We start from the raw sequence: 24,183 nt of genomic DNA, 5'->3' as shown, positions 1-24,183 counted from the left end.
AAAAAAAGGATTTTTTATTTTCACGGCTCTGCGTTATAAACTTCTGTGAAGCACTTGGGCGCTCAAAGTGCTCACCACACATCTAGATAAGCTCCTTTGGGGGATCTAGTTTCCAAAATGGGGTCACTTGGGTTTTCTACGGTTTAGGCACATCAAGGGCTCTGCAAACATAACATGACGCCTGCAGACAATTCCATCAAAGTCTACATTCCAACACATCACTACTTCCCTTCGAAGCCCCGACGTGTGCCCAAACAGCTTTCTCCCACATATGGGGTATCCGCGTACTCAGGACAAATTGGACAACTTTTTGGGCCCAATTTATCCTGTTACCCTTGGGAAAATAAAATATTGGGTTCTAAAAAATCTTTTTGTGGAAAAAAGGGTTGGGCTAGGGTTAAGGTTGTGGTTATGGTTAAGATTGGGATTAGGTTTAGAGGTGTGTTGAGGTTAGGGTTGAAGTTAGAATTGGAGGGGTTCCACTGTTTAGGTACATCAGGTGGTCTCTAAACATGACATGGCACCACCATTGATTCCAGAGCCAATTTTGTGTTCAAAAAGTCAAACGGCGCTCCTTCCCTTCCGAGCTCTGCCGAGCGCCCAAACAGTGGTTTACCCCCACAAATGAGGTATCGGCGTATTCAGGAGAAATTGCACAACTTTTGTGATTGATTTTCTCTTTTTACACTTGTGAAAATAGAAAAATTGGTTGTGAAGTAAAATGTTTGTAAAAAAAAGTTAAATGTTAAATTTTTACTTCCGCATTGCTTCAGTTTCTGTGAAGCACGCAAAGGGTTAATAAACCTCTTGAATATGGTTTTGAACACCTTGGGGGATGTAGTTTTTAGAGTGGTGTCAATTTTGGGTATTTTCTGTCCTGTACACCCCTCAAAGTGACTTCAAATGTGAGATGGTCCCTAAAAAATGGTTTTCTAAATTTTGTTGTAAAAATGAGAAATCGCTGGTGAACTTTTAACCCTTATAACTTCCTAACAAACAAAATGTTGTTTCCAAAATTGTGCTGATGTAAAGGAGACATGTGGGAAATGTTATTTATTAACTATTTTGTGTGACATATCTCTTTGGTTTAAGGGCATAAAAATTCAAAATTTGAAAATTGCAAAATTTTAAAAATTCCATTACTTTCATAAATGAACGCAAATAATATCAAAGAAATGTGGGAAATGTTATTTATTAACCATTTTGTGTGACATATCTCTTTGCTTTATGGGCTGTGACAAAACACTCTGGGATCGCCTTTGCTGGGGTCAAAGGTCACGTGGTTTGTGCATTGAATTCTGAGGCGTACAGCAGGTTTCCGAGTAGGCTGACCTCAGGTCAGATTTATTAAAGTGAAAGCAACACAGAAAAACAAAACATAAAAATAAATCCTAGCCTGTCCGGCACTAACTAAACCAACACGTTGCTAACTTAACAACTGGGGGGCTTCTCCCACCCAGCTAACGTCACACAGTCCTTGAGCCCAGCTCTCGCTCACGTTCGTCTCACACAGACAGGCAATCTGTGTGCCCCAGGCGGACGGGCGGAAACCCCCATCTGGTCCTCCTTTATCCCTGCACCTATTAACCCATCGGTATCCTGAAGATACTGAGCGGCCTAATTCACATAGGACAAGTACCTGGGCGAGATATATCTGCCCCTGACTACCAGACCGACATGACTCTTAAATATCCCCCCCCTTTGCTCAGACCGCTCCGGTCGAGCAAGAGCACTCTTGAAACAGTGCACACGGGACAGGGCATCAGCGTTCCCCATCTGCACTCCGGGGCGGTGCTCCACCATGAAAGAGTACGCCTGCAGGGCAAGGAACCACCGGGTTATCCGACTATTACGGTCCTTGTGGAGATGCATCCACTTGAGAGGGGCATGGTCCGTGACCAGCCTAAACTTTCTACCTGCCAGGTAATACTTGAGGGAGTCGAGAGCCCATTTAATGGCTAGGCACTCTTTTTCTACCACGGCATACCTCTGCTCATGTACATTCAGTTTCCGGCTGAGGTAGAGGACCGGGTGTTCCACTCCGTCCCTCACCTGTGAAAGTACAGCTCCGACACCAGTATCAGAGGCATCAGTTTGCACCACAAACTCGCTGCTGAAATCAGGAGTCACCAGCACGGGCTGAGAACACAAAGCCCGTTTCAGGCTGTGGAAGGCCTCTTCAGCAGCTGAGGTCCATTTTACCATGACGGAACCCTTCCCTTTGGTAAGATCCGTCAAGGGGGTAGCCATGGCTGCAAAATTGGGTATGAAGCGTCGATAATAGCCGGCAATCCCCAGGAAAGCTTGTACTTGTTTCTTGTTCACTGGTTGCGGCCAGCCCTGAATTGCCTGTATTTTGTCAATCTGTGGTTTAACCACTCCTCTGCCAATTACGTAGCCCAAATATCGGGCTTCTTCAAGCCCGATGTGACATTTCTTGGGGTTCGCCGTTAAGCCTTCCGGAGGTGAGTTTCCCAGTCCATGCTGTAAATTACGATGTCATCCAGGTAGGCCGAAGCGTACTGCCTGTGGGGCCTCAAGACTCGATCCATCAATCTCTGGAACGTTGCTGGAGCTCTATGAAGTCCAAACGGCATGTAGACATACTGGAACAGACCTTCCGGTGTAGCAAATTCCGTCTTCTCTCTGGCCGCCTCCGCCAGAGGGATCTGCCAGTACCCCTTTGTTAGATCCAGGGTCGTAATGTATCGGGCTTTACCAAGCCGGTCGATTAACTCATCGACCCGGGGCATAGGGTACGCATCAAATTTAGAAACCGCATTCAGTTTCCTAAAGTCATTACAAAACCGTATGGAGCCATCCGGCTTAGGTATCAACACAATTAGACTGGACCAGGCGCTGTGCGACTCCTCAACGACTCCTAAGTCCATCATTGCCATTACTTCCCGGGAGATGGCTTCACGGTGCGCTTCTGGGATCCGGTAGGGCTTCACATGAACTGTGACACCAGGTTCTGTGACAATCTCATGTTTCACCAGCTTAGTCCGGCCAGGCTTTTCCGAGAAAAACTGTCGGTTCTGTAACAAAAACTGCTTAACCTCAGATTTCTGTCGTTCCGAGAGAGTCTCGGCAGTCTGCACCTCCGGTACAGTAGGTGAGCAAACCGGATGGGGCAGTTCCGCCGTTAGGACAGAGCGGTCTTTCCAGGGCTTTATCAGATTCACATGATAAATCTGTGCTGGTTTTCTCTTACCAGGCTGGTACACTTTATAGTTCACTTCACCAACTCTACCTATGATCTCAAAGGGGCACTGCCATTTCGCCAGAAATTTGATATCTACCGTAGGGATCAGGATCAACACCCTATCCCCGGATGCAAATGTACGGACCTTAGCGCCTCTATCATAACTTTGCCTCTGGGCTCCCTGGGCCTGTAACATATGGTCCTTAACAATGGGCATCACAGCAGCAATACGGTCCTGCATTTGTGTTACATGATCGATCACCGTTTAAAAGGAGTGACTTGTCCTTCCCAGGTCTCTTTTGCAACGTCCAATAGTCCACGGGGACGACGGGCGTACAACAACTCGAAAGGCGAAAAGCCTGTGGAAGACTGGGGAACTTCCCTAATGGCGAACAGCAAATAGGGCAACAAGTATTCCCAGTTCTTCCCATCTTTGTCTATCGCCTTCCGGAGCATCTGTTTTAAGGTTTTGTTGAACCGCTCAACCAGGCCATCTGTTTGAGGGTGATAGACAGATGTACGCAACGGATCTATTTGTAAGAGTCGGCAGAGCTCCTTCATTACCCTCGACATAAAGGGAGTCCCCTGGTCAGTGAGTATCTGTTTTGGAATTCCCACCCGACTAAACACTTGTACCAATTCCTTGGCAATCATCCTGGTAGCTGTGTTACGCAAAGGGATGGCTTCCGGGTAACGAGTGGCATAGTCCACGATGACGAGGATATGTTGGTGCCCACATGCGGACCGGGGAAGGGGCCCGACCAAATCCATCCCAATCCTCTCAAATGGGACTTCAATGATAGGTAGGGGTACCAAAGGGCTACAGAACCGAGGTTTAGGCGCAGAGATTTGGCACTCTGGACAGGACTCACAATAGTTACGCACATCATTATGTATACCGGGCCACACAAAACAATGTGATATCCTTTCTGTGGTTTTCTGTACCCCCAGATGTCCCCCCATTATATGTCCGTGAGCCAGGTCCAGTACCTTCCACCTATAAGGTTTTGGTACCACTAACCGTTGTACAGTGTCTTCCCCTTTTTTCTCTACCTGGTAGAGCAAATCATTCTCAAGTACCATGTACGGGTATGCCAGCCTAGTGTCAGGTTCTACGGGTACCCCATCTATCATTTTTACATTTTTCCTAGCCGGAGTCAGGGTAGGATCTTTCATTTGCTCGCTGTGGAAGTCATCCGACTGGACTCCCAAATCTGGCAGGCAGGGTGCTGGATGGCTGTCTGCCCCGCCTCGCTGAGTTTCCTCAGTTTCCCCCGCCATAACTGAGAAGGGGTACTGAAGGTTAGATTTAATAACCTCCCCAGCAACGTCTTCCTGTGGGGCCTCCTCTAGGAGCTTGGGACCTTCCGATGGCATGGGAGAAGATTCACGGGTACAGCTGCCGTGAAGGAGCAACTGTTTCTCCCACAACTGCCAGAAATGGGGAAATTCCCTGCCCAGGATTATATCCTGTAACAATGCGGGAACGAGTCCCACCCTATGTTGCACTGACCCATAGGGAGTGGAAATCCATATAACCGCTGTTAGGTACGAGCGGGTGTCACCATGCACACACGTTACAGAAAACTTGTCAGACGGACCAGATGGAAGTGCCACCAGACTGGCTTTCACCAGAGTCACCACACTTCCAGAGTCTAGTAATGCCACAACATTCTTCCCATCAACAGATAATTCACACAGGTGCTTCGCTGTATCATTTTGACCCGCATTCACACTCACTAGCCCTGTAACCAAAGACATGCGTTTTTTAGAGTCTGTAACGTCGCACTGCATGGGTTCAGTGGTAACAGGACAGTTCGCAGAAACATGGCCCTTCTCATGGCAGCGGAAACACCTAACAGGCCCCCTATTGAGACCACCGTCCAACACTCTCGGTCTCGGAGTGCGAGCAGTCCCGTGTTCCTCCCCCACAGTTTTAGGCGATTTTCCTTAACCCGTAGTCCCTGGAACAGTCTTACCGGTTCCACGAGGAGGAGGCACAGACCGGGTGCTAGTGGTTTCGTCGGGAAGTCCTTCTGCCACGGAATAACGCTCGACCAACTCCACAAGTTGATCCGCGGTCGTGGGATTTCCCTGGCTTACCCACCTTCTCAGCGCGGGTGGTAGTACCCTCAGGCACTTGTCCAGGACAACCCGCTGGATTATTTCTGGTGTTGTCAGTACCTCGGGTTGCAACCATTTCTTTGTCAAGTAGATCAGGTCGAACATCTGGGACCTCGGCGGTTTATCTTGCTGGTATGTCCACTGGTGTACCCTCTGTGCACGGACAGCCGTCGTCACCCCCAGCCGGGCCAGAACCTCAGCTTTCAACTTCTCAAAGTCCTGAGCGTCTTCCGGGTCCAAGTCATGGTAAGCTTTTTGGGCCTCGCCGGAGAGAAACGGGGCAATCAAATCGGCCCATCGTGCCTTCGGCCACTTCTCCCTCAAGGCCGTCCACTCAAACGTTGTCAGGTATGCCTCGACGTCATCTTCTGCAGTCAGCTTTTGCCAGTATCGACTCACATGGATCCTTCTGGACTCTGCTTCCGGGTCCGCGTCAGGCATGCTCACCAGGCGCTGCGCCACCTGTTGGAGAAGCTGGCGGTCTGCAACCATCATGTCGACTAACTCCTTCAGCTGTGCGGCCATCAAGCGATTAGCTTCGTGCTGTGCGGCAGTGGCCTGCTGCTGTACGGCAGTGGACTGTACTAGGGCTTTCACCACGTCTTCCATACTGTCGCCTGTGCCACGTTATGCCCGCATTCTCCACCACAATGTGACAAAACACTCCGGGATCGCCTTTGCTGGGGTCAAAGGTCACGTGGTTTGTGCATTGAATTCTGAGGCGTACAGCAGGTTTCCGAGTAGGCTGACCTCAGGTCAGATTTATTAAAGTGAAAGCAACACAGAAAAACAAAACATAAAAATAAATCCTAGCCTGTCCGGCACTAACTAAACCAACACGTTGCTAACTTAACAACTGGGGGGCTTCTCCCACCCAGCTAACGTCACACAGTCCTTGAGCCCAGCTCTCGCTCACGTTCGTCTCACACAGACAGGCAATCTGTGTGCCCCAGGCGGACGGGCGGAAACCCCCATCTGGTCCTCCTTTATCCCTGCACCTATTAACCCATCGGTATCCTGAAGATACTGAGCGGCCTAATTCACACAGGACAAGTACCTGGGCGAGATATATCTGCCCCCGACTACCAGACCAACATGACTCTTACAGGGCATAAAAATTCAAAGTTTGAAAATTGCTAAATTTTAAAAATTCCATTACTTTCATAAATGAACGCAAATAATATCAAAGAAATGTTACCTCTAACGTTAAGTACAATATGTCACTAAAAAGAATCGCCGAATCAGCGGGATCCGTTAAAGCGTTCCAAAGTTATAACCTCATAAAGTGACAGTGGTTAGAATTGTAAAAATTGGCCTGGTCATTAAGCTGCAAATTGGCTCTTTCACTAATGGGTTAAAGAAGTCACATGATCTGGCTTAAAAAAAAAAGAGTCCTAGATTTTTTTCCCCCGATATTATTTATTGTCAAGACCGTATAATAATATGGATGGTGTGCTCAACCAAAAAAGATCACCTGCAATACTTGAAATTGTTATGCGTGTATCATTATCTGCCAGCTTTAGATTTTGTCACATCACCAGCCCTCAGTTCAAGAGCTGGTATTAATTTATAAGGTACTTGTAACTTTGTAGAGCCCCTTAAATATACCATTGGCAACTTATATTTACATAATATAGACTGGAAGCTACTTTAATCAATATAGCAGCATTTGGAACAATTTATACAAGATAATTTTGCCCATTGAAAACATTAGTGGCCAGATGTGCAATATCAGTAAATGTGTTCATACACTGCAAATTGGTGATTTGGCTTAGGTTTTAAAATACATTTTCTTGGACCGCCATTTCAATGGGTTAAACCTACAATTGTCTGATACTACAGTATTGCAGCATATAGTATACATTTTTATCTCCATTGAATCTACCAGCAGGGTTATACAAAGATCATGAATATAGAAGACTATATGGCAGCAGGTTTACTTGTCCTCTAGTGATAAATTCCTGCTGATTAAAATGGGGATTTTATCAAAACTACAGTAAGTAGCTCAGTAAGTGACACATTGCTGGAATCAGGGTCTTTATCATTACTTTATGCTACCATAAGATTAGGTGGCAAAAAATTGGTGACAGATTCCCTTTTTGATATTCAAAGCCTTAAATCAGATGGTCTACTGTGAAATCTGATAACAATGTCCTAAAACCTTCTTCATCTCACAGTGCCTCCCTAGTTATATCATTATAAGGATTTAAACAAGAAATTACAGGTGTTGTCGCCAAAAGGTGTATAATTCACTGATTCCAGTAATATCAGTGACTATTAAATGAGAACCCATGGCTTCAGGATCTCTATTTAGATCATGTTCCAGGCCATTGCTTCATACTGCAATCGTTAGTTGATGTTTGGCCCAAACACATTTCTTATCTAGACAATTCTTGCTAGTATGTATGGAATCTCAATGCAATAAAAAAATCTATATACAGTATATAACATGTTGACATGATGTACTGTATAGCCAATGGAAGTGGTAATTATTATTATCTCCAGTGATACTGTACAATTTACTTGTAACAGTATTTTAACCAAATGTGTACCATAGGTTTCCTTGTTCCTGACTCTTTACTTGATTCTTCTTCTTTAATAGAGGAATTCCAGGAAAGAACTGTGGAACCATCATTGTCACTGCAGAAGAGCTAAATAATTGCAGAGTAAGTAGCTTGTTCATTCACTTTCTCCCAGTATTATATTTAATTACTGTCACTGTTTCACTAAATCACTAAGGTCGTTTGGAACATCCGTAAGTTAAAAAAAAAAAGTTCTTATTTATTTTTAATTTTCATTAAAAAGGCAGATCAATAGAATGCCACGTTTCCAGTGGTCTCCTTAGTCTTAATCACAGTGATATTGGGAGTGTCAAGTAAAAGTATTTAAAAGCATGACACATATAAAAACGTCATTACAGATAAATGTTATTAGGATTTGCACTACTTGATTGTGAAATACTGAATATAAATTGTGAGTTGTACACACAAGGTCATTCTTGACATGCATTCCATATAAAAACATCATTACAGATACATTATTTAAGAATTTGCATCACACAATCGTATAAACACTGAACATTAACTATGAGTTAAAATGGCCGCGGGATGCCGCGCGTGCGCAGATGGAGATCGCGGCGGCCATTTTCCTGAAGCCGAGATGCAAACTCGGCTTTGGGAAAATGGCCGCCGCGATCTCTATCTGCGCACACGCGGCATCCCGCGGCCATTTTCCTGAAGCCCCGTGCAGCAGAGCACTCCATCTGCGCACGCACGGCCTCAGGAAGATGGCCGCCCCCACCGATGACAAGGGTAATAGCGCAGATCGCGCGCTTTTTCTTCACCTGCGCGCAGTGGATTCGGCACTTGGACATGCGCACACCACTACGCCACCAACGGAAAGCTGGGGAAGAAACAGCGATGTCACCACGCCCACCCAACCTGACCAGCCTGATTGACAGGCGAAAACGGCGACTTTGGTAATGTATTTCGCAGCTTAGGTGGGGAATCGGGGTACACTACATACACTATTGTAACGCACAGCGCAGGCCCTACTTAACAGTATTTTTATCTCAATCTGAAAAAACGGGGTGACAGGTTCCCTTTAAAAAAATTAATTAAAATAAAAAATAGTTATATACTCACCCACCGGGATCCAGCGAAGCTGTGCCGATGCTGCCGCCATCTTCCGTTCCCAGGATGCATTGCGAAATTACCCAGATGACTTAGCGGACTACGGAAGGTGAGAATTGCAGGTTTTTGTTTTTTTTTATTATTTTTAACATGACATCTTTTTACTATTAATGCTGCATAGGCAGCATCAATAGTAAAAAGTTGGGGACACACAGGGTTAACAGCAGCGTTAACGGAGTGCGTTACCCGCGGCATAACGCGGTCCGTTAACGCTGGCTTTAACCCTGTGTGAGCGCTGACTGAAGGGGAGTATGGAGCGGGCACCAGGCACTGACTGCAGGGGAGTAGGAAGGGACTAATTCTCGGCCGGACTGTGCCCGTTGCTGATTGGTCGCGGCAGCCAGGACAGGCAGCTGGTGAGACCAATCAGCGACGTGGGATTTCCATGACAGAAGTTGTCGACAGACAGACTGAAAGACGAAAGTACCCCTTAGACAATTATATAGTAGACTAGATGGTGGCCCGATTCTAACGCATCAGGTATTCTAGAATATGCATGTCAACATAGTATATTGCACAGCCCACGTAGTATATTGCCCAGCCATGTAGTATATTGCCCAGCGACGTAGTATATTGCCCAGCCACGTAGTATATTCCCAGCCACGTAGTATATTGCCTAGCCACGTAGTATATTGCCCAGCCAAGTAGTATATTGCCCAGCCACATAGTATATTGCCCAGCTACATAGTATATTGCCCAGCCACGTAGTATATTGCCCAGTGACGTAGTATATTGCCCAGTGATGTAATATATTGGCCAGCCATGTAGTATATTGCCCAGCCACGTAGTATATTGCCCAGTTACGTAGTATAATGCTTAGTGACGTAGTATATTGCGCAGCCATGTAGTATATTGCCCAGCCACATAGTATATTGCCCAGTTACGTAGTATATTGCGCAGCCACGTACTATATTGCCCAGCCACGTAGTATATTGCCCAGCGACGTAGTATACAGCGCAGAGCCACGTAGTATATTGCCCAGCCACATAGTGTATTGCCCAGTTACGTAGTATATTGCGCAGCCACGTATTATATTGCCCAGCCACGTAGTATATTGCCCAGTGACGTAGTATACAGCACAGAGCCACGTAGTATATTGCCCAGTGACGTAGTATATTGCCCAGTGACGTAGTATATTGCCCAGTGACGTAGTATACAGCACAGAGCCACATAGTATTTTGCCCAGTGACGTAGTATATTGCCCAGCCACGTAGTATATTGCACAGCAAAGTAGTATACAGCACAGAGCCAGGTAGTATATTGGCCAGTCACGTAGTATATTGCCCAGCCAGGTTTGTCACAGGTGAAAAAATAAAAAATAAACATAACCTTTCCGAGGGAGCCCTTGTAGTCCACGGCAGGTTCCGGTCCCAGGGTTGGTGTTAGCGCAGGACCTGTGATGACGTCGCGGTCACATGACCGTGACGTCATGGCAGGTCTTTGTAGCGCAGGGCCTATGATGACGTCACGGTCACATGACCATGACGTCATGGCAGGTCCTTCTGCCACTGGAACCTGCAACGGAAGATGGCGGCCGGCGCGAGCTGCAATGGAGGATGAGTATAGCAGGTTTTTTTTTATTATTATTTTTAACATTACATTTTTTACTATTGATGCCGCATAGGCAGCGTTAATAGTAAAAAGTTGGGAACACACAGGGTTAATAGCGGCGGTAACAGAATGCGTTACCTGCGGCATAACGCGGTCCGTTACCGCCGGCATTAACCCTGTGTTAGCAGTGACCGGAGGGGAGTATGCGGGCGACAGGCACTGACTGCGGGGAGTAAGGAGCGGCCATTTTCTTACGGACTGTGCCCGTCACTGATTGGTCGTGGCAGCCGTGACAGGCAGCTGGCGAGACCAATCAGCGAATGAATAACCGTGACAGAAGGACAGACAGACGGAAGTGACACTTAGACAATTTTATATATATATATATATATAGATTGTCATATATATTTCTGTTTTTAAAAAAACTTTTATTGTACTGGCATTACCATTTTTTTAGGAATACTCTGTTTGCATATTACATTTATCTGATTATATATATATTTCATTTTTTTAAAATATTGAGATAAAATATGGTGTTTAATGAGACCTGTTTTGCACTCTGTGTCCTCAAGTTTGTTTTCTGATTTACCCTAGAGTGTTTGTCTCTCTATAAGGGATTTTTGGTGGCTAGTTTTTTGTTGGTATTTATTGCAATAGAATGCTGCCTGATATATAGAAACTGAATTAGGGAGCTAACATACCTTTTCTAACAGCATGTTCTAACATTTAACAGCACATTGCATTTTTCACGCACTTTGAAAGACACTTTAAATAAACTCATATTTGTCATCACACTTTTGCAAAATGAAATGAATAGTATGTAAAACCTGGGAAAGAATGTAAGGTATGTATTTTAGAGTAAGTCAGATTAAAAAGGAAATTAAAATGTATTAAAATGATTTCAATAATATAGAAAGTGTTTCTACCAATAAAGCACAATAAAAGAATAAATTAATTTCTAGGTAAATGCCTTGTCATAATCAAGTCTAGAATTTTCTGGCTCTTTCTATAGCTGGCTTTGTGTTTAGCATACTTCTTTTCGGATATTAAATAAAAAATGAAGGAAGAAAAACTATTTGACAAATGAGAGGATCTAAGCAAAATGTAGTTTTCAGTATTATACCTTCGGCCCAGAGGGATGTGTCAGATCAGCCATGCACAATAATATATGACAGTAGGCTGCCTAAAGAAATTTGTGTGTTTTCCTAGCGTAAGGATTTTTCTCTTTTCTTTAGTCTTTCTCTCATTACCTTTTGAGATAACAAACCTGACAATAAATCTGAATACCTCCAGAAGGTGTACTAACAAAAATAAGGCCCCAAACTCACTCATAATCGTGTATATATAAAGGTAACTATATACTGAGACTATATCAAGATGATGATTTTTGTAGAATCCAATATAAGGGAATCTTAACAGTATCAGCTATTATCAGCAAGCTATGGAAATGACAAAAGAGAAAGATCTGTCCAAACGTCTTAGTTCTATTATTAGATGTGAGTAGTATGCATAAAGATTGCATATTGTGGAAAGATATCACTAGATATCAATCATAATAATAAACCACATTAATTAAAAAAGAAAAAAAAAGCCATATTACAGTTTAGAAAATATTACCTTGCTCACATCTTGAGGCTGAGAGGTCTGTAAAATTATATTTTCCCCTCCTCCTACTCTATCTCTTCTGACAGAAAACTTGTACACACTGAGAAAGGGATAGTAACATAGTAACATAGTTAGTAAGGCCGAAAAAAGACATTTGTCCATCCAGTTCAGCCTATATTCCATCATAATAAATCCCCAGATCTACGTCCTTCTACAGAACCTAATTGTATGATACAATATTGTTCTGCTCCAGGAAGACATCCAGGCCTCTCTTGAACCCCTCGACTGAGTTCGCCATCACCACCTCCTCAGGCAAGCAATTCCAGATTCTCACTGCCCTAACAGTAAAGAATCCTCTTCTATGTTGGTGGAAAAACCTTCTCTCCTCCAGACGCAAAGAATGCCCCCTTGTGCCCGTCAACTTCCTCGGTATAAACAGATCCTCAGCGAGATATTTGTATTGTCCCCTTATATACTTATACATGGTTATTAGATCGCCCCTCAGTCGTCTTTTTTTCTAGACTAAATAATCCTAATTTCGCTAATCTATCTGGGTATTGTAGTTCTCCCATCCGCTTTATTAATTTTGTTGCCCTCCTTTGTACTCTCTCTAGTTCCATTATATCCTTCCTGAGCACCGGTGCCCAAAACTGGACACAGTACTCCATGTGCGGTCTAACTAGGGATTTGTACAGAGGCAGTATAATGCTCTCATCATGTGTATCCAGACCTCTTTTAATGCACCCCATGATCCTGTTTGCCTTGGCAGCTGCTGCCTGGCACTGGCTGCTCCAGGTAAGTTTATCATTAACTAGGATCCCCAAGTCCTTCTCCCTGTCAGATTTACCCAGTGGTTTCCCATTCAGTGTGTAATGGTGATATTGATTCCTTCTTCCCATGTGTATAACCTTACATTTATCATTGTTAAACCTCATCTGCCACCTTTCAGCCCAAGTTTCCAACTTATCCAGATCCATCTGTAGCAGAATACTATCTTCTCTTGTATTAACTGCTTTACATAGTTTTGTATCATCTGCAAATATCGATATTTTACTGTGTAAACCTTCTACCAGATCATTAATGAATATGTTGAAGAGAACAGGTCCCAATACTGACCCCTGCGGTACCCCACTGGTCACAGCGACCCAGTTAGAGACTATACCATTTATAACCACCCTCTGCTTTCTATCACTAAGCCAGTTACTAACCCATTTACACACATTTTCCCCCAGACCAAGCATTCTCATTTTGTGTACCAACCTCTTGTGCGGCACGGTATCAAACGCTTTGGAAAAATCGAGATATACCACGTCCAATGACTCACCGTGGTCCAGTCTATAGCTTACCTCTTCATAAAAACTGATTAGATTGGTTTGACAGGAGCGATTTCTCATAAACCCATGCTGATATGGAGTTAAACAGTTATTCTCATTGAGATAATCCAGAATAACATCCCTCAGAAACCCTTCAAATATTTTACCAACAATAGAGGTTAGACTTATTGGCCTATAATTTCCAGGTTCACTTTTAGAGCCCTTTTTGAATATTGGCACCACATTTGCTATGCGCCAATCCTGCGGAACAGACCCTGTCGCTATAGAGTCCCTAAAAATAAGAAATAATGGTTTATCTATTACATTACTTAGTTCTCTTAGTACTCGTGGGTGTATGCCATCCGGACCCGGAGATTTATCTATTTTAATCTTATTTAGCCGGTTTCGCACCTCTTCTTGGGTTAGATTGGTGACCCTTAATATAGGGTTTTCATTGTTTCTTGGGATTTCACCTAGCATTTCATTTTCCACCGTGAATACCGTGGAGAAGAAGGTGTTTAATATGTTAGCTTTTTCCTCGTCATCTACAACCATTCTTTCCTCACTATTTTTTAAGGGGCCTACATTTTCAGTTTTTATTCTTTTACTATTGATATAGTTGAAGAACAGTTTGGGATTAGTTTTACTCTCCTTAGCAATGTGCTTCTCTGTTTCCTTTTTGGCAGCTTTAATTAGTTTTTTAGATAAAGTATTTTTCTCCCTATAGTTTTTTAGAGCTTCAATGGTGCCATCCTGCTTTAGTAGTGCAAATGCTTTCTTTTTACTGTTAATTGCCTGTCTTACTTCTTTGTTTAGCCACATTGGGTTTTTCCTATTTCTAGTCCTTTTATTCCCACAAGGTATAAACCGCTTACACTGCCTATTTAGGATGTTCTTAAACATTTCCCATTTATTATCTGTATTCTTATTTCTGAGGATATTGTCCCAGTCTACCAGATTAAGGGCATCTCTAAGCTTGTCAAATTTTGCCTTCCTAAAGTTCAGTGTTTTTGTGACTCCCTGACAAGTCCCCCTAGTGAAAGACAGGTGAAACTGTACAATATTGTGGTCGCTATTTCCTAGATGCCCGACCACCTGCAGATTTGTTATTCTGTCAGGTCTATTAGATAGTATTAGGTCTAAAAGTGCTGCTCCTCTGGTTGGATTCTGCACCAATTGTGAAAGATAATTTTTCTTGGTTATTAGCAGAAACCTTTTTCCTTTATGGGTTTCACAGGTTTCTGTTTCCCAGTTAATATCCGGGTAGTTAAAGTCCCCCATAACCAGGACCTCATTATGGGTTGCAGCTTCATCTCTCTGCTTTAGAAGTAGACTTTCCATGGTTTCTGTATGGCGAAATTGCACAACCCATTAACAGATATCAACAGTGTGTAAATATTACCTATTCTGGGAAGATATTAGTAATATTGTTAAGGAATCCTATTACCATGATATCCCTTCAATCCATTTATCTCAATGGATTTACTAAATCACATCATTACATTAAGTGTTGAACAGAGTAGGAAACTAGAAAACAGGTAGCTCTTCAGCTTTTATCTTCTTTACTTTTTATTGATTCTCAGTGTGGTTTTGTAGCATTTCAGTATTGATAGTCTATCTTTGGAAAAGGCCAACAAAGTTAATATTGGTGAGGTGCCAATTCCTAACACTGTTGCCTATCATGTGAATGAAGGAGCCATGCAAATGTATTGTTAGTATTTACTAATCACAGCTCCGTATATTCTATTATGGCTGTGTCTCAGTTCTTATTCACGAAAATAGAACTGCACTGCAGAGAACTACTATACTAATTTACAAAGCCATGACTCTGTAAATAATGAAGGGCGGTGTTCCACTTTCTAGAATGTCTGAGCCCCTTTTAGTACGAATATCATGGGGATACCAGGAGTCTAAATAAACTTTAAACATATTGCTATAAGATATGCACTATATGAACCAAAGTATTTGCAGATCTGCACAATACACCCACAAGATTTTTTATGACATCCCATTCTAAATCCATAGGTATTAATATGGAGTTGGTCACTGCATTGCATCTGTAACAGTTTCAAATCCTCTAAGAAGGCTTTCTATAAGATTTTGAAATGTGTCCGTGGAAATTATTTCTCATTCATCTAGAAGACCATTTGTGAAGTCAGATACTGATGTTTAAGGCCTTGACCCACAATCTCTGTTCTAGATAATAGTCACTGGCGGATCGCGATTCCACCCGCGCCTATTACAGGCACATGTCAGCTGTTCAAAACAGCTGCCATGTCCCGGCTTTGATGCGGGCTCACCGCCGGAGCCCGCATCAAAGTGGGGGTCCTGCCATTGGATGTACTATTCCATCCGATGGCAGAAAGGGGTTAATGAGATTTGAGGAATTTCTAAGTGTAGGAGTTCAGGGATTTGACTTACTATAATATGGGGGGCCGGAGTTCAGAGAGATATCTCCTGTGACTAGGAGAAGGAGGATAGAAAAAGTGAGCAGATGGTTAAGTGATTTGTGAGAGCATCTCTTGTGTTGGATGATAGGACTTAATGGATCTGTGCAGTTTAGCAATGTGAAAAGAGCGTGAGTGCTATACATAGAGGAGAGGACTGAGGGGCCGATATGGATGGAGTGTAAAGAGTTACTGCAATGACGGTGGATGCGAGTGAATGCAGCAGCCAGGATATAATTATTCAAATGCATATGGTAAATATTTGTTATAGTTCAAATGTACAGGGAATAGGTTTGTTTAATTGTCTTACCTGTCTCCTGCCCTGTCTAGCTGCCAGGTACTTCGAATAAATGTGCTTTGATTAAATGTATATAAATGCTACCCCCTGCATAAATGCTTCCCCAGGCTATGTCTGAATATGTAGGAAGCTTGCTCTAAGATCTCAAACTATTTTACCTCGTAAGCAATCAATCAAACTAAGTTAAGATAGCAGGACACAATGAGTGTAGTGAACAGATAAAGTGTGCAGGCCTACATGGATCATAAACCTCTATGAAAAACAATACATGACCTCACGGCATTAAGGGACAAGCAAAGTAAGATGAATAAGCTAGATACCATTACATGTGCTTGCTGACATGACTAGAGATGACTGGACACATGCTGGATCTATGTAGAAGTTGAAATGAGCTAGATACCAATACATATGCTTACTGACATGAATAGAGATAACTGGACACATGCAGGATCCATGTAGAAGTTGAAATGAGCTAGACACCATTACATTACATTAACCCCTTAAGCCCCGAGGGTGGTTTGCACGTTAATGACCGGGCCAATTTTTACAATTCTGACCACTGTCCCTTTATGAGGTTATAACTCTGGAACGCTTCAACGGATCTTGGCGATTCTGACATTGTTTTCTCGTGACATATTGTACTTCATTTTAGTAGTAACATTTATTCGATATAACTTGCGTTTATTTGTGAAAAAAACGGAAATTTGGCGAAAATTTTGAAAATTTCGCAATTTTCCAACTTTAAATTTTTATGCCCTTAAATCACAGAGATATGTCACGCAAAATACTTAATAAGTAACATTTCCCACATGTCTCCTTTACATCAGCACAATTTTGGAACCAAAATTTTTTTTTGTTAGGGAGTTATAAGGGTTCAAAGTTGACCAGCAATTTCTCATTTTTACAACACCATTTTTTTTTAGGGACCACATCTCATTTGATGTCATTTTGAGGGGTCTATATGATAGAAAATACCCAAGTGTGACACCATTCTAAAAACTGCACCCCTCAAGGTGCTCAAAACCACATTCAAGAAGTTTATTAACCCTTCAGGGGTTTCACAGGAATTTTTGGAATGTTTAAATAAAAATGAATATTTAACTTTTTTTCACACAAAATTTATTTCAGCTCCAATTTGTTTTATTTTACCAAGGGTAACAGGATAAAATGGATGCCAAACATTGTTGTACAATCTGTACTGAGTACGCTGATACCCCATATGTGGGGGTAAACCACTGTTTGGGCGCATGGCAGAGCTCGGAAGGGAAGGAGCGCCATTTGACTTTTAAATGCAAAATTGACAGGAATTGAGATGGGACACCATGTTGCGTTTGGAGAGCCACTGATGTGCCTAAACATTGAAACCCCCCACAAGTGACACCATTTTGGAAAGTAGACACCCTAAGGAACTTATCTAGATGTGTGGTGACCACTTTGACCCACCAATTGCTTCACAGAAGTTTATAATGCAGAGCCGTAAAAATAAAAAATCATATTTTTTCACAAAAATGATCTTTTCGCCCCCAATTTTTTATTTTCCCAAGAGTAAGAGAAGAAATTGAACCTCAAAAATTGTTGGCCAATTTGTCCTGAGTACGCTGATACCCCGTATATGGGTGTAAACCATTGTTTGGGCGTATGGCAGAGCTCGGAAGGGAAGGAGCGCCATTTTACTTTTCAATGCAAAATTGACTGGAATTGAGATGGGATGCCATGTTGCGTTTGGAGAGCCCCTGATGTGCCTAAACATTGAAATCCCCACAAGTGACACCATTTTGGAAAGTAGACCCCTTAAGGAACTTATCTAGAGGTGTGGTGAGCACTTTGACCCAACAAGTGCTTCACAGAAGTTTATAATGCAGAGCCGTAAAAATAAAAAATCATATTTTTTCACAAAAATAATCTTTTCGCCACCAATTTTTTATTTTCCCAAGGGTAAGAGAAGAAATTAGACCACAAAAGTTGTTGTGCAATTTGTCCTGAGTGCGACGATACCCCATATGTGGGGGTAAACCACTGTTTGGGCGCATGGCAGAGCTCGGAAGGAAAGGAGCGCCATTTGACTTTTCAATGCAAAATTGACTGGAATTGAGATGGGACGCCATGTTGCGTTTGGAGAGCCCCTGATGTGCCTAAACATTGGAACCCCTCACAAGTGACACCATTTTGAAAAGTAGACCCCTTAAGGAACTTATCTAGATGTGTGGTGAGCACTTTGACCCAACAAGTGCTTCACAGAAGTTTATAATGCAGAGCCGTAAAAATAAAAAATCTTATTTTTTCACAAAAATGATCTTTTCGCCCCCAATTTTTTATTTTCCCAAGGGTAAGAGAAGAAATTAGACCACAAAAGTTGTTGTGCAATTTGTCCTGAGTGCGACGATACCCCATATGTGGGGGTAAACCACTTTTTGGGTGCATAGCAGAGCTCGGAAGGGAAGGAGCGCCATTTGACTTTTCAATGCAAAATTGACTGGAATTAAGATGGGACGCCATGTTGGTTTGGAGAGCCCCTGATGTGCCTAAACATTAAAAACCCCCACAAGTGACACCATTTTGGAAACTAGACCCTCTAAGGAACTTATCTAGATGTGTTTTGAGAGCTTTGAACCCCCAAGTGTTTCACTACAGTTTATAACGCAGAGCCGTTAAAATAAATTTATTTTTTTTTCGCAAAAATTTTTTAGCCCCCAGTTTTGTATTTTCACAAGGGTAACATAATAAATTGGACCCCAAAAGTTGTTGTCCAATTTGTCCTGAGTACGCTGATACCCCATATGTGGGGGGGAACCACTGTTTGGGCGCATGGCAGAGCTCGGAAGGGAAGGAGCGCCATTTGGAATGCAGACTTAGATGGATTGGTCTGCAGGAGTCACGTTGCATTTGCAGAGCCCCTGATGTACCCAAACAGTACAAACCCCCCACAAGTGACCCCATATTAGAAACTAGACCTCCCATGGAACTTATCTAGATGTGTTGTGAGAACTTTGAACCCCTAAGTGTTTCACTACAGTTTATAACGCAGACCCGTGAAAATAAAAATTCTTTTTTTTTTCACAAAAATGATTTTTTAGCCCCCAGCTTTGTATTTTTACAAGGGTAACAGAATAAATTGGACCCCAAAAGTTGTTGTTCAATTTGTCCTGAGTACGCTGATACCCCATATGTGGGGGGGAACCACTGTTTGGGCTCATGGCAGAGCTCGGAAGGGAAGGAGCGCCATTTGGAATGCAGACTTAGATGGATTGGTCTGCAGGCGTCACGTTGCATTTGCAGAGCCCCTGATGTACCCAAACAGTAGAAACCACCCACAAGTGACCCCATATTGGAAACTAGACCTCCCATGGAACTTATCTAGATGTGTTGTGAAAACTTTGAACCCCCAAGTGTTTCACTACAGTTTACAACGCAGAGCCGTGAAAATAAAAATCCTTTTTTTTCCCACAAAAATGATTTTTAGCCCCCCAAATTTTTATTTTCCCAAGGATAACAAGAGAACTTGGACCCAAAAAGTTGTTGTCCAATTTGTCTCGAGTACGCTGATACCCCATATGTTGGGGTAAACCCCTGTTTGGGCGCACGGGAGAGCTCGGAAGTGAAGGAGCACTGTTTTACTTTTTCAATGCAGAATTGGCTGGAATTGAGATCGGACGCCATGTCGCGTTTGGAGAGCCCCTGATGTGTCTAAACAGTGGAAACCCCCCAATTATAAATGAAACCCTAATCCAAACGCACCACTAACCCTAATCCCAACTGTAACCCTAACCACACACCTAACCCAGACACACCCCTAATTCTAATCCCAACCCTAATCCCAACCGTAAATGTAATCCAAACCCTAACCCTAGCCCCAACCCTAGCCCTAACCCTAACCCTAACCCTAACCGGAAAATGGAAATAAATACATTTTTTTTAATTTTATTATTTTTCCCTAAGGCTAGGTTCACATTGCGTTAGGGAAATCCGTTTAGCACTAGCGGATTGCGCTAACGCAATGTCTTTTTAGGTGTCGTGTTTAGTGGTCGCGTTAACGTCCCCGCTCTGGAAGATCGGGGATCGGACCTCGGGCGCGCCGCGGACGCTGCAAGCAGCGTCTGAGGCGCGCCACAAAAGAATGGCACCTTGCTAGCGCGAGCCGAAAATGGCACGCTCTAGCGATGCGCTACACCTGAAAATCACATTGCTGTCAATGGTTGTGCTAACGGACCCGTTGCACGGCGTTAATTGTGACATTTTCGCCGTGCAACGCTGTCCGTTAGCGTTAACCCATTAACGCAATGTGAACCTAGCCTAACTAAGGGGGTGATGAAGGGGGGTTTGATTTACTTTTATAGCGAGTTTTTTAGCGGATTTTTATGATTGGCAGCCGTCACACACTAAAAGACGCTTTTTATAGCAAAAAAGTTTTTGCGTCTCCACATTTTGAGACCTATAATTTTTCCATATTTTGGTCCACAGAGTCATGTGAGGTCTTGTTTTTTGCGGGACGAGTTGACGTTTTTATCGGTTACATTTTCGGACACGTGACAGTTTTTGATCGCTTTTTATTCCGATTTTTTTGTGAGGCAGAATGACCAAAAACCAGCTATTCATGAATTTCTTTTGGGGGAGGCGTTTATACCGTTCCGCATTTGGTAAAATTGATGAAGCAGTTTTATTCTTCGGGTCAGTACGATTACAGCGACACCTCATTTATATCATTTTTTTTATGTTTTGGCGCTTTTATACGATAAAAGCTATTTTATAGAAAAAATAATTATTTTGGCATCGCTTTATTCAGAGGACTATAACTTTTTTATTTTTTTGGTTATGATGCTATATGGCGGCTCGTTTTTTGCGGGACAAGATGACGTTTTCAGTGGTAACATGGTTATTTATATCCGTCTTTTTGATCGCGTGTTATTCCACTCTTTGTTCAGCGTTATGATAATAAAGCGTTGTTTTTTGGCTCGTTTTTTTTTTTTTTTTCTTACGGTGTTCACTGAAGGGGTTAACTAGTGGGCCAGTTTTATAGGTCGGGTCGTTACGGACGCGGCGATACTAAATATGTGTACTTTTATTGTTTTTTTGTTTTTTTTTTTATGTAAAGAAATGTATTTATGGGAATAATATTTTTTTTTTCTGCTTTATTTAGGAATTTTTTTTTTATTTTTTTTTTTACAAGTGTGGAAATTTTTTTTTTTACTTTTTCACTTTGTCCCAGGGGGGGACATCACAGATCACCGATCTGACAGTGTGCACAGCACTCTATCAGATCGGTGATCTGACATACAGCCGGGCAGGATTAGAGCTGCAGCTGCAGCCTGATCCTGACCCGGAAGTGCTCCCTGCAGGACCCGGATGCAGCCCGGCGGCCATTTTGGATCCGGGGACTGCAGGGAGAAGACGCTCGGTACACGGTGAGCACATCACCGTGTACCGATCGTCTCAGGGAAGCCCGCAGGGAGCCCCCTCCCTGCGCGATGCTTCCCTGCACCGCCGGCACACCGCGATCATCTTTGATCGCGGTGTGCCGGGGGTTAATGTGCCGGGAGCGGTCCGTGACCGCTCCTGGCACATAGTGCCGGATGTCAGCTGCGATAGGCAGCTGACACCCGGCCGCGATCGGCCGCGCTCCCCCCGTGAGCGCGGCCGATCGCATATGACGTACTATCCCGTCCATGGGAATTAAGTCCCAGGTCACCTGGACGGGATAGTACGTCATATGGGATTAAGGGGTTAAAGAAGACATTTAATGAACAAACTTGTTACTTTTTCTGAATGCAGACTAATGGCTGCACGCTGTGGCAGCTTTGTAGCCCACAAATAGTTTGCTTGAATGCCGAGAGTCAAGAAGTGCCCTACCTGACAGCAATAAGTATAGCGTCTGGAAATGTGATAGTGGACAACAGTGCCAGCATGTTACTCTAGTATTGGCTGCATGGGTCTCAAACATGTTAAAGGGTGCTTCTGTTGTATCGGATGCAGATTTTAGACTGTTACCAGAAAATCTTTATGGAAATTCAATTCTTATTCTCATTGACTATGTGCAGTCATTGTATAGTAAGCCAGTTCGGACTGGTGACCTGTGCTGTTTCTCCATTACTGATATGAAATATTTTAAAGAATATACGGTATATAGACAATTTTCTTGACACTGATTGATCCATTCCTTATTGACTGTCACTTGAAAAGTGACAGAAAGGCAAAATGCTTGTGTAATCAAGGCCTAAGGGTACCGTCACACAGTGGCATTTTGATCGCTACGACGGCACGATCCGTGACGCTCCAGCATCGTAACAATATCGCTCCAGCGTCGTAGACTGCTGTCACACTTTGCAATGTACGACGCTGGAGCGATAATTTCATGACGTATGTGCGATGTAGAAGCCGTTGGTTACTATGCGCACATCGTATACAATATCATGCACACCTTTGTTACACCATGCGATCATGCCGCCACAGCGGGACACTAGACGACGAAAGAAAGTTTCAAACGATCTGCTACGACGTACGATTCTCAGCGGGGTCCATGATCGCAGGAGCGTGTCAGACACTGCGAGATCGCTGGAACGTCACGGATATATCGCTGGAACGTCACAAATCGTGCCGTCGTAGCGATCAAAATGCCACTGTGTGACGCTACCCTTAGATTGTACCTAAATGTGTACAAAGCTGACATGCCGGTGACATGTCCATATGTTTTTTATGGAGTAAACATATGGCAATTCAAGCTATTTAACCCCTTCATGACCGGGGGATTTTTCGTTTTTCCGTGTTCGTTTTTCGCTCCCCTCCTTCCCAGAGCCATAACTTTTTTATTTTTCCGTCAATTTGGCCATGTGAGGGCTTATTTTTTGCGGGACGAGTTGTACTTTTGAACGACATCATTGGTTTTAGCATGTCATGTACTAGAAAACGGGAAAAAAATTCCAAGTGCGGTGAAATTGCAAAAAAAGTGCAATCCCACACTTGTTTTTTGTTTGGCTTTTTTGCTAGGTTCACTAAATGCTAAAACTGACCTGCCATTATGATTCTCCAGGTCAGTACGAGTTCATAGACACCTAACATGACTAGGTTATTTTTTATCTAAGTGGTGAAAAAAAATTCCAAACTTTGCTAAAAAAAATTTTAAAAAAAATTGCGCCATTTTCCGATACTCGTAGCGTCTCTATTTTTCATGATCTAGGGTCGGTTGAGGGCTTATTTTTTGCGTGCCGAGATGACGTTTTTAATGATAGCATTTTGGTGCAGATACGTTCTTTTGATCGCCCGTTATTGCATTTTAATGCAATGTCGCGGCGACAAAAAAAACGTAATTCTGGCGTTTCGAATTTTTTTCCCGCTACGCTGTTTAGCGATCAGGTTAATACTTTTTTTTAATTGATAGATCGGGCGATTCTGAGCGCGGCGATACCAAATATGCGTAGATTTGATATTTTTTTTATTGATTTATTTTGATTGGGGCGAAAGGGGGGTGATTTAAACTTTTATGTTTTTTTTATTTTTTTCACTTTTTTTTAAACTTTTTTTCTTAACTTTTGCCATGCTTCAATAGCCTCCATGGGAGGCTAGAAGCTGGCACAGCACGATCGGCTCTGCTACATAGCAGCGATCTGCTGATCGCTGCTATGTAGCAGAAATGGAGGTGTGCTGTGAGCGCCGACCACAGGGTGGCGCTCACAGCCACCGCTCATCAGTAACCATAGAGGTCTCTGGGACCTCTATGGCTACAATATACAAGCATCGCCGACCCCCGATCATGTGACGGGGGTCGGCGATGACGTCATTTCCGGCCGCCCGGCCGGAAGCGGTAGTTAAATGCCGCTGTCTGCGTTTGACAGCGGCATTTAACTAGTTAATAGGTGCGGGCAGATCGCGATTCTGCCCGCGCCTATTACGGGTACATGTCAGCTGTTCAAAACAGCTGACATGTCCCGGCTTTGATGCGGGCTCACCGCGGAGCCCT

At 43.3% G+C, this 24,183-nt stretch overlaps 1 protein-coding gene across 2 annotated transcripts in view; it reads left to right on the top strand.

Moving 5' to 3' along the window:
• Positions 1-24,183, top strand: part of CPNE8 (copine 8) — a 545,271-nt gene that overhangs the window by 367,132 nt on the left and 153,956 nt on the right. For both annotated transcript variants that reach the window (XM_069764995.1, XM_069764997.1), the window contains exon 7: positions 7,932-7,995. In XM_069764995.1, coding sequence (XP_069621096.1) covers positions 7,932-7,995 — 64 coding nt within the window. The remainder of the gene's footprint in view (positions 1-7,931; positions 7,996-24,183) is intronic.

The sequence above is a fragment of the Ranitomeya imitator genome, chromosome 4 (genome assembly GCF_032444005.1).
Source record: "Ranitomeya imitator isolate aRanImi1 chromosome 4, aRanImi1.pri, whole genome shotgun sequence".
Classification (NCBI taxonomy): domain Eukaryota; kingdom Metazoa; phylum Chordata; class Amphibia; order Anura; family Dendrobatidae; genus Ranitomeya; species Ranitomeya imitator.
This window is presented reverse-complemented; position numbering and strand designations above follow the sequence as displayed.